Source organism: Aedes albopictus, chromosome 3 (genome assembly GCF_035046485.1).
Source record: "Aedes albopictus strain Foshan chromosome 3, AalbF5, whole genome shotgun sequence".
NCBI lineage: Eukaryota > Metazoa > Arthropoda > Insecta > Diptera > Culicidae > Aedes > Aedes albopictus.
This window is the reverse complement of record NC_085138.1, coordinates 116,823,238-116,838,266: the sequence shown is the minus strand read 5'-3', so window position 1 is coordinate 116,838,266 and position 15,029 is coordinate 116,823,238. Positions and strand designations below refer to the sequence as shown.

Here is a 15,029-nt window from a genome sequence, read left to right as displayed (position 1 = left end):
TGTTCCAGGTAAACATGCAGATGTTAGTATTGAATTGATTGACGTTGTAGTTTGGTAGAATATAAAACGTGTTTTAAGTTGCATACTAAAGTTTGTTTTTTTCTGTTCATATCATTTACCACTGCGACCAATATTTTATCTATTGTGATATGAACCGTGCCCTTTGTACAGTGCATCTTGTATTACGTTATCACTATTGAGAAGTTATTAAGCATTCTCAACTAAATCGCAATAAAGGATTCTAGCTGAAAGATTCCGCGTTTTACGCGCTCCTTTGTGCGTCGAAATGGGTGAATGAAAAAAAAAGTCAAGAAATGATACCAATTTGGCCATGCACCGGGACCCTAGTCCTTACAACCTCAAACCAATAAACATCGAAGAGAACCCATTTTCCATGTATCAAGATCATAGGCAATAATACCAAAAGTAGAGAAGAATGAATAAAAATTAAAAAAAAACTGACACGGGTATACCTCGATTTAGTGGTCCCTCGATTATATTATAGACCCTCGAATTTATGTACTTCGATTTTATGTACATTTTATTTCAATTTATGTATATTTTTATGATAAAACCTCTAATATGCAATCAGTTTAAAACTTGCAGTTTGTATTATGATGACTTATAATGCAGCCCGAGCAGAGGAGAATATCAAATTAATAACTACGAAATCACATAAGCTGTTTTAATATCTCGTTTTGTTATAATTAAATTATCAAGACATAACTTCCCTATTACATATTTTGGTTGACAATCTGATTTTGTTATAACCATGCTATTGGTATATGGCGCAATATCATAACGTCCGAGGCCATAAAGTCCCAGGACTTTGTGCCGCATTTTTTTCGGGGCATAACGTCCGAACTTGCAGATACACCACGAAGTCCAAGGAAAGGAGGCACATAGGATATTTTGACGCATCCAAGCTTTTGAACGCTATTTTGCAAAAAAAAAATACGACTAAATAAATGCCCGGGACTGTATGGCCTCGTACGTTGTCATCCGGCCCCTTGATATACATCTATTAAATAACATTTCAATAATACGTTTTGGAGAAGAATAAGTTTTGTTATTATGGTCATTAGAGAGCTCGATCAAGAGTTGTGCAATATTTGATCAAAAATAGCGCAACAGTAGCTAGTTTTGAAATCAAAAACTACATAATTCAAGATTTACGTTGTTCGTGTTGGTTTTCGTGATGAGAAGCATGTGCGTGCATGTCTCACATCAATTCCTTTTCTTTCTGTTTCTGGTATTACATACTAACTGGGACAGAGTTAGCTTCTCAGTTGTGTTTTATATGCTTTTATGATCCTTGTATTCAGTTACGAAAGAAACATTAAGATGTTCTGTAGGAATCGTCGGATAAATTTCTGAATAAACCATAAAATTTTAAGAGAAATTCTCTGAGCAATTGTTGTAATTCTTAGAAGAATCTTCTGAACATTTTCTAGAGAATCCTTCGGAAGAGCTCCTTGTGAAATCCTCGAGAATATTTTTAGAGAATTCTCAACACGAATTGCTAAACAAATGAACACAAGAATTTCTTTAGAAATCTTTAGAGGAATTCCATGCAGAATTATGGAGGAATTTCTAGAGAAATTTAAAAAAAAAAATCACTTGGAGAGATTTCTGGAATATTTTCCGGGGTAATGCATGGAGAAATTTATAATGAGCAACTCCAAGAAAATTTAAAGGAAATCTGACGAAGATTTTGTGAAAGAATTATCGGAAAAAAATCTTTAAAAAATCCTCGGAAAAATCCCTTGATTAGGTAAAAGAAATAATAGAGCATTTTTTCAACCTGTGAAAGTTTTGTTATTCGCGCTATATTATAACTTACTTAGTTATTAGTTTTATATCATAACAAATTTCGCCCTCGGATTATTATCAATGACATATAAATTTCAAAATGTGTTATTCATTTTTTTTTAGAATACATTGTTATTAAGTTGTTATTGAAACTAACAAAACTAGTTATTAAAATGGTTTTCCAGGAACATCTAGAAAAGTCTATAAAAATATGGTGAATCTCTTATGGGTTTTCTAAAAATAACCCTGCAGAAATTCTTCTGCAGAAACTCATACACAAATTTCTGGAGAAATTGGAAGTTCATGTAGAAATTTCTGGTGAAATCCTTGGAAGAATGTCCAAAGTAATCCCAGTACAAATTTTTGAAGGAATTTTTGCAACATTTTCTTCAAAACTCTCAAAAAGTTTCTGAAGGCATCGCTGTAAGTTTTATTAGTGTCTAAAGAAATTTCTGAAGGAAACTCTGAAGAAGTTAAGATGCTGATGAAGTAAAGATGGAAAGAATTCTTTGAGGAATTTGTAGAATAGGAGGAATTTCTAAACAAATCCCGAAAGAAAAAATCCGAATGAATCCATGGAAGATTTTTCTGGGAGCGAGCAATGGCGCTTCAGCCTAGACACTAGGGCCAGGACACGGACTAAATACCTGTGTCCCATTCCAGGAAGCACCAAGAACCAAGGGGTGACATTAATCTTCTTAGCAACGTCACTCCCATCGATTTTCACAGTATTTTGCTTTTCCATAAACTGAGCGGTTGGTACGAGATGTCTCCACTCATTATTTTAATTGTTGAATTAAAAACGCTACACAGTAGGCCTGGCTGCTTTAATGATTGTAATGATTCTCCGATGTACTGCAATCGTTAATATTGACAAGAAATATGATGGAAGTAGTCGTTTCTATCATTTTCCAGGTTTTTTTCAATGATTGGCTGTGTATGTGTAGACTAGACTAGAATCCATGGAAGATTTTCTAGCAGAATCTGTGAAGAAGATCTGAATAATTATCCATAGAAATTTCTAAAGTAATCCCTGATCGAATTTCTCAAACAATCTCTTAAATGGCTTGTGAAAAATCAAGGAGGAATTGATGAAGCAATTTATGCCAGATTTCGTAGAAGACTTTTATGTGACACTTCTGGAGAAACACATGGAAGATTTCTTCGGAGACCGTCGTAATAAAAAAGAAAATTCTGGGTTCACTATATTTTACTAAACACCGCAGAATTGCAACAAAAGGAGACCGAGCAGATAACGGTACAAACCTACGCTACTTGAACAGGAAGATCGGTCGGCAAATACAGCACAACCAGTAACCACGCTCTATAGAGGTAATCACGTTCAAATGTATGCGTGCCTTTTTTGTAGATGTAGTTGTGAAACTGCGAGGAAAATATTTGCACTCTTACCCCGGACGTTAGTTTTTTCATTATTTACCCGTTTTATCATCTTATGCAACATGATATACGATTACTGCACGGAACCACCAAACTACCCAAAGTTGAGTTCTTTTGACGCAATCCCATAGTTCCGCCCAATAAGCCAAATTTGAGTAAATCGATTAAACTCACACTAGGTAAATTGCCTTTACCTCCAGCAAAAAATATACTTAAGAGTAGGTAAATTCAACCCAAGACCCCCCCTCATTCAACCCAAATTTGAGTATACCTACATTTACTCAGAATTGGCTTATTGGGCTTAAGGACCCCCATTGGGTAGACGCATCTCTGTTTGTTTTTGACAACATCGGTGGGGGAAAGAGGGAAAACAACCTAATTTTGGGTAACTAGTTTATTCGATATACTCAGCTTTGAGTAAAATCGACCCAAAATTTAGGTAGTTTGATTTCTCCGTGTGGTTGTCTGGGTATGAATTGCTGGGCATGATCACATTTCAAAGTCAATTGATAGAAAACAGAATGCATCACAAATATAATAATAAAACATCAAATTGAATTATGGAAATATGTACAATAATAAAACATCAATCTGAGGAGGGTGAATAATTCAAGGGAACAAAGTATTAACTTCTATAAAAATAAAACGCATCAATAGTTTCTCTCCTCACGGTAGGTGGATGTCTAGCTATATCACCACGAATACAATCACACACACGAATAAGAGGGACCGCACATGCGCTTCATCGTTCATTCGCTCTTCATCAAATGCATTGAAATACCCGATCGTTTTCATGGGAGGGGATCGCGAGGGGGCTAGCTGCGCAAAGCTTTACAACTGCTCCTCTTGACTGCTTTATTCGCGTTAGCTCTACCAAGCATTCGCTTCTCCTCCATCGATAGAACCAAAGCGACCGTTTGTCCCTATATAAACCGGAACGATGCCAACTGCCGTTGGGTAGTCTGCTTGTCTCTACGGGAAAAAGGCCCGAGTTTACCTTAACAACTCACGATCCACGATACACGATAAATGATGAATCAACTCTGTTAAGAAAACTCCGTCAAGAAACATGAACAAATGGAAAAATGCATCCATAAATGGAAAAAGTTAATCAAGTAATAAGTTCGTTACGCGAAAACTTTAAATTACCGAGAGGCATACTTTGACTACTTTTTGCTGTTCCGGGTTGTGACATCAACACACTGTCGTGAGTTGTTGCAGAATTTTATAATTTGATTGGTTTTTGTTTATAATTAAACAAACGAATATCTTGATTCAGATTTTTTAACGAGATATCAACCTATAAACTATCATGCGCCTCCTTGTATGTACAACATATGTCCATTACTGATGTGTAGAGTTTAAGGGCGTCTCCACGTATTCCATTGTATCCCGAAGCGGAAAATGTCAACAGACATTTTACTTCGTACAATTTTCGAGTAACAAATTGGTAAGACTGTTTGGATTCTTACCCTTTTCCGTGAATTAGCTGGCGCTCACCGCGCTCACGTAGTACACACCCAGCGTGTCTGTCTGGATCATAATGACTCAAATGCGACTACGGTTAATTTACTTGGACTAAAAGTGTGTGTCTACTCGTAGGAGTTTGTTTCAAATTCACGGCCATTTTCCCCTCTTCCTTCCAAGTGATTGTCGTTGTTCAATTTTACAGCTAGATTGCTAAGAATTGAGTATTATTAAAAAATTGTAGAAAATATGCATATCTTAGAACAATTTGAACATCAACAAAGAAGCAGACAAAAAAAGCGATAAAGCTTGTCTGTGATAAATATTTTAGTTGACAATGGCTAAAAAATCTACTGTAACTCAGGATAACATTAATCAAAATGCTTCATTTTTGAATAAAGTTCGTTGCAAAAGCAAATGCTACATGTTTAAAACAAGAACTGGTCCTCTGAGTGTGTAGTAAGCTATTTTAAAAGTTATTTTGAAACTTTGTGGACTTTTTGGCACAAGTTTTGATTTTGTAGATTTTGGGTTATGTTGATCATATCCCGAACAGAAAAGTATAGCAAATAAATAACACATCAAGGTATAAATCCTAAATACCACGTCAATACCAAACTCTGCACAAATACTTCCAATTGTTATCGTGATGGTTTTCTAATATTTCGTAGAACATCAAAGCAATAACAATTATAGGCCTTATAATACAGGTTGCTTTTCGCATTATATTTGCAAAGTATTCCCTTCTGCTCGGGATGTTGACTGATTTCCTACAAGTTATGTTTATTTTTATTATTTTTTTTAAGATGAAAATCCTCTAAACCTTGAATATCGCCCAAGGGTAAAAATTTTCCCAAGGCAGCAGAGAAACAAGTATGGGTCAGAAAAAAACGTCAGAAGATTTGCAAGCAACTTCAGCAGTTAGACTTTCAAGAAAAAAAAAATTGAAGTAAAATCAGCAAAAATGTCAAATTACGACAAGAAATAAAGGAACGTTTGATAATTTCCAACGAATTATCTGTCCATTTTTGCCAAAATGCGGTAAAGAATAACTTCTGCAAAATGTCGACAATCTAAACTTCTACAGAAACCGGAACAGCTGAAAAGTGAAATGTGTGAATGAAGCATCTGATTAAATAGAGGACTCATCTGATCACACAGCAGTTCTACAATTCGATAACCTCTACTTAATGTTTTCCCATTCTTACAAATATGAACTAGCATTTTCAAACCAATCTGTTTGAAGGATGTAAACAGTTTTGCACGAGAAAACACGATACAAAATGCCTCATATTCAATTTCCAACATGCTTTCAAAATTCTGCAGAAGCATAAAATTGCCATGCTTACTTCGAAGATTGTGTACGAAATCATTCTCTAATGTTGCATTGAGCTAGACTGATTTAATTTGTATAAGAAATTTGCAAACTTATATAAAATTCCTACCAAGATTTTACTGAAACTGATCACATAGGCGCCGTAAAGGCAGGCTCGTTAGAATCCAAAGATGGCCGCAACAAAGGCCGACTTTTGCACCTATTCTGGATTTTGAACGCACAAATATCACAAATAACTGAACCAGCGTATCGGATTTTCATTTTATAAGTGAGTAAATCACGGCAATCACAACGTAACTGAGATGTCAGCAAAAATAAAGTTTAATCAAAGCAGCACCCATGGGTACCGCTGGCATCAAACATTAAACGTCAAGCGTTTAGCCGAGATGTGTGAAGAATTAGCCTAAGTTAAAATTCATAAATAAAAAGAAATAAAAATAAATAAAAAAAAGTTTAGCCGAGATTTCAGCAAATGAACTTTAACCGAGATTAGCACAGCCGATCTCGGCATTTTGTGAGGCATTGTGAGGTTCTGATGCAACACACTTAATTCTATGCTCGATGTTCGGTACTTTTTATTGCCGATTACTTCGTCATTGGTATTAAATTGCTGTACACTCGGTTATTAAATCATTCTTGTAACGACAACAGCAAAATGAGTTGCGAAAATTCCGCATTTTTTTATATAATTTACAGTGTACAGATTATTAATGTACCGTATTGTTCGGTAAACATGAACTGTCAAAAACTTCGGTGACATTCTGACTATTCACGGCATTCATGATGTACCGTACTGAACGGTCATCAATTTAGTGCCGAACAATCTGCTAGATTTTACTGAACAGATTGTATGCAGTCGAGTCTCTTATTAAACGAATTCATATTAAACGGACTCCTACTAGACAGGGATGAGCGTTATAGGAGACTAAGAGCTTATGGGATTTCGGATTTTTGGGGGTGTGGCCTATCATCTCGGGTATATTAAGAGATAGCGCAATACTTTCTTCGGCAAAGTTTAAGGGCTTGAAAAGATCTGCCATTGAAAACTTTGATGATTAGTTAGCAACTTGGCCGCTAGAGGCACCATCAACAGTTTGATGCTAAATTGCACTACAGGAACCATATCTGGTTGTCAAGCAAACGTTACGATATGCGACAGCTCAAGACCCTGACAATTTGGAAGGATAGTGTCTTCGGGAAAGTGGTTGGGTAAGTCAATAACTTACTGATGATGAGTTGTGAAGTTCGAAATTTCTACACTGGGCGGCGCTAGTGAGCATGTAAATTTTTGAAACCTCATATCTCAGAATCCCAATAACTTAGAAAGTTGGTGTCTTCGGCAAAGTTGATCAGTATGACCTAGAGCTAGATCTACATAAAAATGAACACTTGTTTCGCAATTCTGCCACTACGCGGCGCTAGTGAACTTGCACATTTCAGAAATCTCATAGCTCAGAATCCTGATAACTTAGAAAGTTGGTGTCTTTGGCAAAGTTGATCAGTATGACATAGACTTACATAGAAATGAACACTTGATTCGCAATTCTGCCACTAGGCAGCGCTAGTGAACATGCAAATTTTAGAAATCCCATAGCTCAGAATTCCGATAACTTAAAAAGTTGATGTCTTCGGTAAAGTTGATCAGTATGACATAGACTTACATAAAAATGAACACCTGATTCGCACTTCTGCCACTAGGCGGCACTAGTGAACATGCAAATTTTAGAAATCTCATAGCTCAGAATTCTGATAACTTAGAAAGTTATTCGGCAATCAAATCTAAGTTCGGTAATCAAATCTAAGTGTGTAGGAGACGCTAGTGAACATGCACATTTTAGAAATCTCGTAGCTCAGAACCTTGATAACTTAGAAAGTTGGTGTATTTGGCAAAGTTGATCAGTATGACCTAGACTTACATAAAAATGAACACTTTCATTTTTTGCTGTATGAACTTCAAAAAAAGTACTGAATGGTCGTCACAAGATTACATACTGTTCGGTACTTTTTGACAGTTCGAAAAAGTCTCGTGACTATCGAGTGTTCAGCATTTGTTTAAATTACCGAAACAATCGCCGAACGTTCGGCTGTTCTAATTTCGACAAAAAATGTGCTGATTACGGTAAAGCAAAGTAAGTGTGAATGTTGAACAGAATGTAAGACGTGTGTCCTTAACTCTATTTTGACTATTAACCCTCTAATACCCAAATTTTTTATTTTGATCTAAATATCATTTTTCGTCATCTAAAATCGATTTAAACATGTTTTAGAAGGTGATTCTTTTTAATTCTCGATTTCGTGAATTTCAGTTTTTGATTTTTCTAATTTTTATTTTTGAACATCCCCAGAGTTTTATATTTTTCCTGGAAGCCTATGTGGGGTACGAATTTTTTTGAGATGAAAACATTTTGAGATTAAATGATTATTGTTGAAATATTTTTATTTTTGTTTTTTTTTCATAGAAAATTTTATTTTCCGTGTAATTTTAAGGAAAATAATTTTAGAGTGTAGTCGATTCCCCTAAACTATAAAACTACGATAGAATGATTTGGGAAAAAAATAAAATATGTTGTAACCGTTCGCAGAATAGCGCTCGAGGTGTTAAAAACTTGGCGGCTTAAGCGCCACTCTCATGGATGAGAGACCACCAGTTCAAGTTGAATTTGCCCGACTTTTGTTGACTCTTTCCCTCAGGGGACTCTCGAACGGTCGCTGGTTAAAGTTTAATGAAACTATACAAAAAAATACTTACACTAACTCCGGGATTTCGCTACTACTCTCCCCTTTCAAACGCAAAAAAAGAAAACCTTAAGCTCGCTCAAATTGAAACGCTGTTACGCAGTAGGCGAAAGCTCAAAATTCTAACTGAGTGAGAAGCGGAAAACCAAACTTAACACCGTAATTGGAGTGAATAACTCAGCACCGTCAAACGGAAGCAACTAAAACACAAACTCAGCTAGATTTCAAACAATTTCGCAAACTTAACTTTATTAGCTCATTCGGGTTGGACTTAAAGTTGTTCGATACGGAATGGAAATGAGCTACTAAATCATGGCCATGAATATAGAAAAAAGCTCACATACCTGCGCAGGATTTTCTTACACGTTGACACGATGATTCGAAGGCTTGACACGATAACTCGTAGGCTTGACACGATGGCGTCCTCGCTCCTCCTAATTCGGTGGCGATGGCGGCGTTGTAACGATACCGCTGGCGCTGCTGATTGGCGGCAGCGATGGAGGTCGAGCTCGTGCGGTATGGCCGAAACTAAAGCTGCGGGGGTGAGTGGCGGCTGGGCGGAGGCCTTCCGGCTTTGTAGGACGAGAACGTCCGGATTCGCCTTCCTCTTCAGAGGGAAGCCCCTTTTCCCAATCGACCCGGCTTCGCGTACCTTTCCGCTATGACCGAGCGGAGTCAAGGGAACTTCCAACTGTCGATTCAGGTCTCGATCCTGCGTACACTAATTGGCGGTGTACGGGGATCGCGTTCTCGATCGAAAGATCCAGGGGATTGTAGCTGTCGGATCTTCACCGGCGGTTGATTAGCGACCGCGGTAGGTTTCGCTACTCTTGACGAGCGACTTCACTCACCCTCGTTTGACTGCCTTCGAAAGGCGGGCCTTGACGGGTGCACGAGCTCCAAAATGTCCGTGCTCCACGGACGGAAATGGCGGGCCCTGGTTTCGCCACAAAAGATTCCCCGATCCGACTCCGGTCGAATCCACAAAAATCCAGCCCGTACCAAAAAGCGCTTCGCGCTGTAAAGTCCAACGCGAAATCACAAATTAATGAACTACATCAAATTAAAACTCAAACTATAACAAACAAATTACCTTTTTTGTACGTTTCAACGAATTCACTAATAGAAATTTCGCGGAATTGGTCAGATAAACTGAGGTTGGCAACGAAAAACTGTCGATTAAGGAAAATTATGGTCAAGAACTTAATAGCACTAGAAATTCACTCCAATCATTAATTACCTTTGTCTAAAAACCACAATTTAATCTTCAAACTTCAAAAACCTCAATTTTATCTCACTTTACTTCGAACTCTCGCGATACTTCTAATCACCAGCCGTACTTGAGCGATAATGATCGAGCTTAAGATCTATGGCAAGCATGTAACTTCATCTTGAACTCAAATCTATTATTTCGAATATTGCGCCAAGCAGTTTTAGGATGGCGACATTGAGTTCACACCATCGGTGAGCCGACAAAAACCGAGTACATAAACCATTATAGTCGGGTTCGTGCTAAGTTCATATTGGATAACAGTTTATAGCACGATCTTAGTCAATGCACAAACCCGCAGTCGACATAAACAAATTGAAATGTTGTCGTACTGATGACGTCATTTTGACTTTACTTAACGTTTCGTCCTAATCGATTTATAATTACATTACTCTAATTCAGTTTATTCACTTTAATTCAGTTTATTATTTTACTTAAAAAAGATAAAAACGTCAAAAGCTATAATTACATCAATAAAATTCAAAATAATATTTTACTTAAAAAGACAAAAAACGTCAAACGTTACAATGTTAATTGTAGCGATTCAATACAAAATAAACAATGACTTCTTGAAGGTGACTAAAACTTCAATTTTTCAATGATTTTTAAAAAATGTTAATGCTTAAAATAAACCAAAAACCATTTTGATATATTCAAAACAGTCTTAAATATCAGCCAAAAATATAAAATAATTGATTTTCCACGAAATAAAAATTACAAAAATGCTCAAAGTATACCCCGTCTAAAGGCGGCGTTGAGTATTAGAGAGTTAAAAAAAAAACAAAAAAAACTGTAAATTAAAAAAAAAAGTGAGGTTAAGTGCTACGTCACGTAAGCTTATCAAAATCTATGAGGTCAAAAACTGGGTCCAAATTTTCCAAAATTATGTAAATCAATCAAAACCAAGCTGAAAAAGTTCAAGAAACTCTGCTAATGATTTCAGAACCACCTTTAATAAAGCGTATGTTTGATTGAACAGGTGCACTTTCAGAAAAAATGTTTCTGAAAATAATTGAATGATCTGTCTAAGAACGGATTACAGAACAGTGTGATAAACTGGTCAACAAAAAAAATTAGGTGAAAAAATCCAATGTTAATCCCGAGTTTTAAATATCTGCAAAGACCCATTTTTTTTATTTTTGCATTTTTTTTACCCTGTAATACCTAACCCCGCCTTCAAACGGGGTATAGTTTGAGCATTTTTTTTTTAATTTTTCTTGTCTGGGCAATCAAAACTTTTATATTTTAAGCCAATATTTAGGACTGTTCTGAATATCTCAAAATGGTTTTTCGTATCCTCTACGTTTTTTAAAAATATTTTAAAAGTTGATGTTTTGACCACCTTTTAGATGTCATTGTTTCTTTTGTATTAAATCGCAACAATTAACGTATTTTTAATTTTTCTTCGATCATTCTATTATAGTAGAAGAGTTTAAGGGAGTCGAATAAACACCTAAATAATTTCCCTAAAAATTACACGGAAAATAAAATTTTCCATGAGGAAAATTTAAAATGAAAATAATTTAAAAATGATCAGAAAATTTCAATTTTTTTTGTCTTAAATAAAACGATATACCGTCAAGGCGCCATTCACCGTGGGGGCTCCATTCACCGTGTGCCTTCGAATATTTTTTCATTATTTCCATATTATGAATGAATGATATGACAATTTCCCTTCAATTTCACCAATACAATGTTGTATTGGTGAAATTGAAGGGAAACTGTCATGTCATTCAATCATAATATGGAAATAATGAAAAAATATTCGAAGGCACACGGTGAATGGAGCCCCCACGGTGAATGGCGCCTTGACGCTACCAAATAGACTTCCAGGAAAAATATAAAACTACAAGGATGTCAAAAAATAAAAAATTAGAAAAATCAAAATTCACAAAATCGGGAATTGAAAAGAACCATCTTCCAAAACATGTTCAAATCGAAGTGTAGAATCAGCCCAAGTTAAAATACATGTAAAAAATAAAAAAAATGTTCGAATCAATTTTAGACGACGAAAAATGATATTGAGATCGAAATAATAAATTTGGGTGTTAGAGGGTTAATGCAGAAACATGATGTATGTAGAAAAACAAGTATTACAAAATTTCTGAAGAGTTATTTTTTTTTACACCAGTTTGAAAAGTTACTTGAGCTTGACACTAAGTTTTTCTATGTGTACCTAAAATTTCCTCTCAAGATAACGGGTGAGCGTTTCAAAAGGTAAATACTTATAAAAAAAAAATAATGCAACAATTCGGATCAAATATATGCTTTATCTTGTACTATGTGTAGTACGTATGAAACCTTTTGTTTATTTTATCCATTTGTTTTACCCATCACGTTTCTTGAACGTGTGCAGTACCTGAAGCTAATTTATTCGCGATTCACCTTCCACCATCATCAGCTGGCGCGAATTTATTTTTCAAGCATGTATTAGTTTGCCTCCAACAAGTCATGCGTATTCCACATTTGCAAAGTAAAAAGGGGAAAATGAACACCACGTTTCATTCCATTGCATCGTTCTTCAACACCATTCAGCAAAACTGAACAACTGTTGGTATTGAGTGCAGCACACCTCAACATTCACACTTTCGCGAAATTTCATTCCTCCTCAGCTAGTATCGCTAGATCCAAAACGAATCCACCGTCCAATATATACCGGCTCGAAACCAACTCCAAGCCGGGTAGTCTGCCCAGCCTCTACGGGAAAATGGTGAGAGTTACCACAACAGCTCGGAAATACATAAACAAGAAAACTTCTCTGTTAAAGGAAACTCCGTCAAGATTGAAAAAACAATTAATAATATAAAAGTAATCAAGTAATAATTTCGTTACGAGAAAACTTTAAATTACCGAGGGGCAAACTTTGACTACCTTTTTGGTGGTGAGAATGAACAATATTTTGTTATGCTTTTAATCGGAATTTAGGTTTGAATGTACGGTTTTCTCTAACAATAAAATAAATCTTTTATTTTATGAAAAAGTCTTGTATTTTCACTAGTCTATGATTTGCATTTTTCGTTACTTCTATGTACATGCATTGGCATAAATGTTCATCATTGAATGTAACCTAGAACACAAAAAAAACACACTTTCATGCTAAGAAGTCATAGGTGCACCGCACTTTTCAGAAGTAATAATGCCAGTAAATTGAGCAATATGTCGTTTGACTCTAACACTTAATTCTAATTCGTTTTTATTTGACTAGAAAACCTTCCTTTATCTAGAACCGAAAAACCCGTCTATCGGATCTCATTACTCCAGTACTCTTTGATCATGTCGGCCGCCTTCTCGCCGATCATTATGGCCACGGCATTTGTGTGAGAAGCCGCAATCTCAGGCATTATTGAACAATCCGCCACCCGAAGGCCTCTGATGCCGTAGACCAGTAGCTCCGGATTTACCACTGCGCTCTGATCACTGGGAGGGCCCATTTTACACGTCCCCGACTAAAATGATGGGAAATGATGAGATAGAGTGAAAAGCTTGCACCAAAACTATACCCACCTGATGTTGTAAACTCGTTCCGATTCTTCGAATGCAGCACTCCCAGTATTCATCACTTTTGAAACGATGATGTCCGCATCCGAAGAACGGCGTCTGATGCAATTTGGCCCCAAATCTGGCAAATTTGGAGGATTCTCCTATTTGTACTGCCAACTTAACGCCCTCTCGAAGCACCCGTAGGTCATCATAGTCCTGATAGAAATTCCCCTGCATCCTCGGCCAATGGAACGGATTTCGACTTTTCAGCATGATTCGTCCTCGGCTTTTGGGCTTCAGCAAAACCGGTGAAATGGCAAACGCATGCTTGCCCATGATTGTACCGTAGGTATTCTCGTAGAACTCCTTCGATAAGCCGAACGCCGTTCGAAGTGATCCCGAATCATCGTTGTTGAAAGCCCCAGTTCCAAGGACCAACTCTACATCTGGAACGTCCGGATCTACAATAAAATAGAATTACTACACTGAAATAACCTTATCTAGGCAACTATCGAAGATATCTCACGCAAGAACGAAATGTTCGTTTTAACGAAGGCAACGCCTTCGGCACCTCCAGGAATCGTAAACGGTCCTCTTCCGTTGAGCAAATAGTCCAATACAACCGGAGGCGCTCGCATATCTCGTTCTCGAACCGTAACCGGTTGATTGACGGTGAACACCATTCCAGGCAATGTCACGTGATCTTGCAGATTGAAGCCTACCCTAAGGTCCTTCACCACTGGAACGCCCACTTCCTCAAGGTGCTCCTTAGGTCCTACACCCGATAGCATCAGTAGCTGGGGTGAAGCAATAGCTCCCGCCGACAAAATAACTTCTTTACTGGCCTTAACCGCGTATCGTCGTTTGTGTTTCAGGAATTCCACACCATATGCGGATTTCGTAATAGGATCAATCAGGATCCGCGTCACTCTCGAGAGCGTGGATATGTGTAAATTTGGCCTGTAAGCGGCAGGCCTTAAAAACGCCTTAGCCGTGCTGCAACGCCTTCCGTTGCGCATGGTTGCTTGAGCCTTGGAGAATCCCAACAAGCTCTCTCCATTAGGATCGGTCTCCATGTAGCCCATCTGTTTTCCTGCTTCGATAAACGACCGTAACATCGGGGTTTCATAGGATGAGTGTTCCACATCAAGATATCCCTCACCGGAATGATACGGGGATCGTTTCAAGCCGTTAATCTTAACCCTTTCAGACTTCTTGAAATACTTCAGTACCTCGCGATATCCCCACCCCGTATTCCCCGCTCGTTCCCAATCGTCGTAGTCTTTTCTGTGACCGCGGGTGTAGATGAGGAAATTGATCAAACTGGTTCCACCCAGGCCACGGCCTTTGGGCCAACTGCAAACACCATCCTGCAGACCTAGACAGGCACCGTCCATTGGGTCAGCCCGGTAGCCCCAGTTGTAACCTGAAACATACAGTAGAACTATTAGATTCATTATCCAATTAATTGAAAGCGAAGTCTACGAAGGTTATGAACAGAGTTTAAAAAATCTGTCAACCGTGATTTTA

The 15,029-nt window shown here is 37.3% G+C and overlaps 1 protein-coding gene across 1 annotated transcript in view; it reads right to left on the bottom strand.

Annotated features, from left to right (window-relative positions):
• Nucleotides 1-12,729: 12,729 nt before the first annotated feature.
• Nucleotides 12,730-15,029, bottom strand: part of LOC109433391 (glucose dehydrogenase [FAD, quinone]-like) — a 61,978-nt gene continuing 59,678 nt past the window's right edge. The window contains exons 3-5 of the mRNA XM_062859816.1: nucleotides 14,026-14,925; nucleotides 13,524-13,960; nucleotides 12,730-13,465 (exon numbers count right to left, since the gene is read on the bottom strand). Coding sequence (XP_062715800.1) covers nucleotides 13,259-13,465; nucleotides 13,524-13,960; nucleotides 14,026-14,925 — 1,544 coding nt within the window. The 3' untranslated portion in view covers nucleotides 12,730-13,258. The remainder of the gene's footprint in view (nucleotides 13,466-13,523; nucleotides 13,961-14,025; nucleotides 14,926-15,029) is intronic.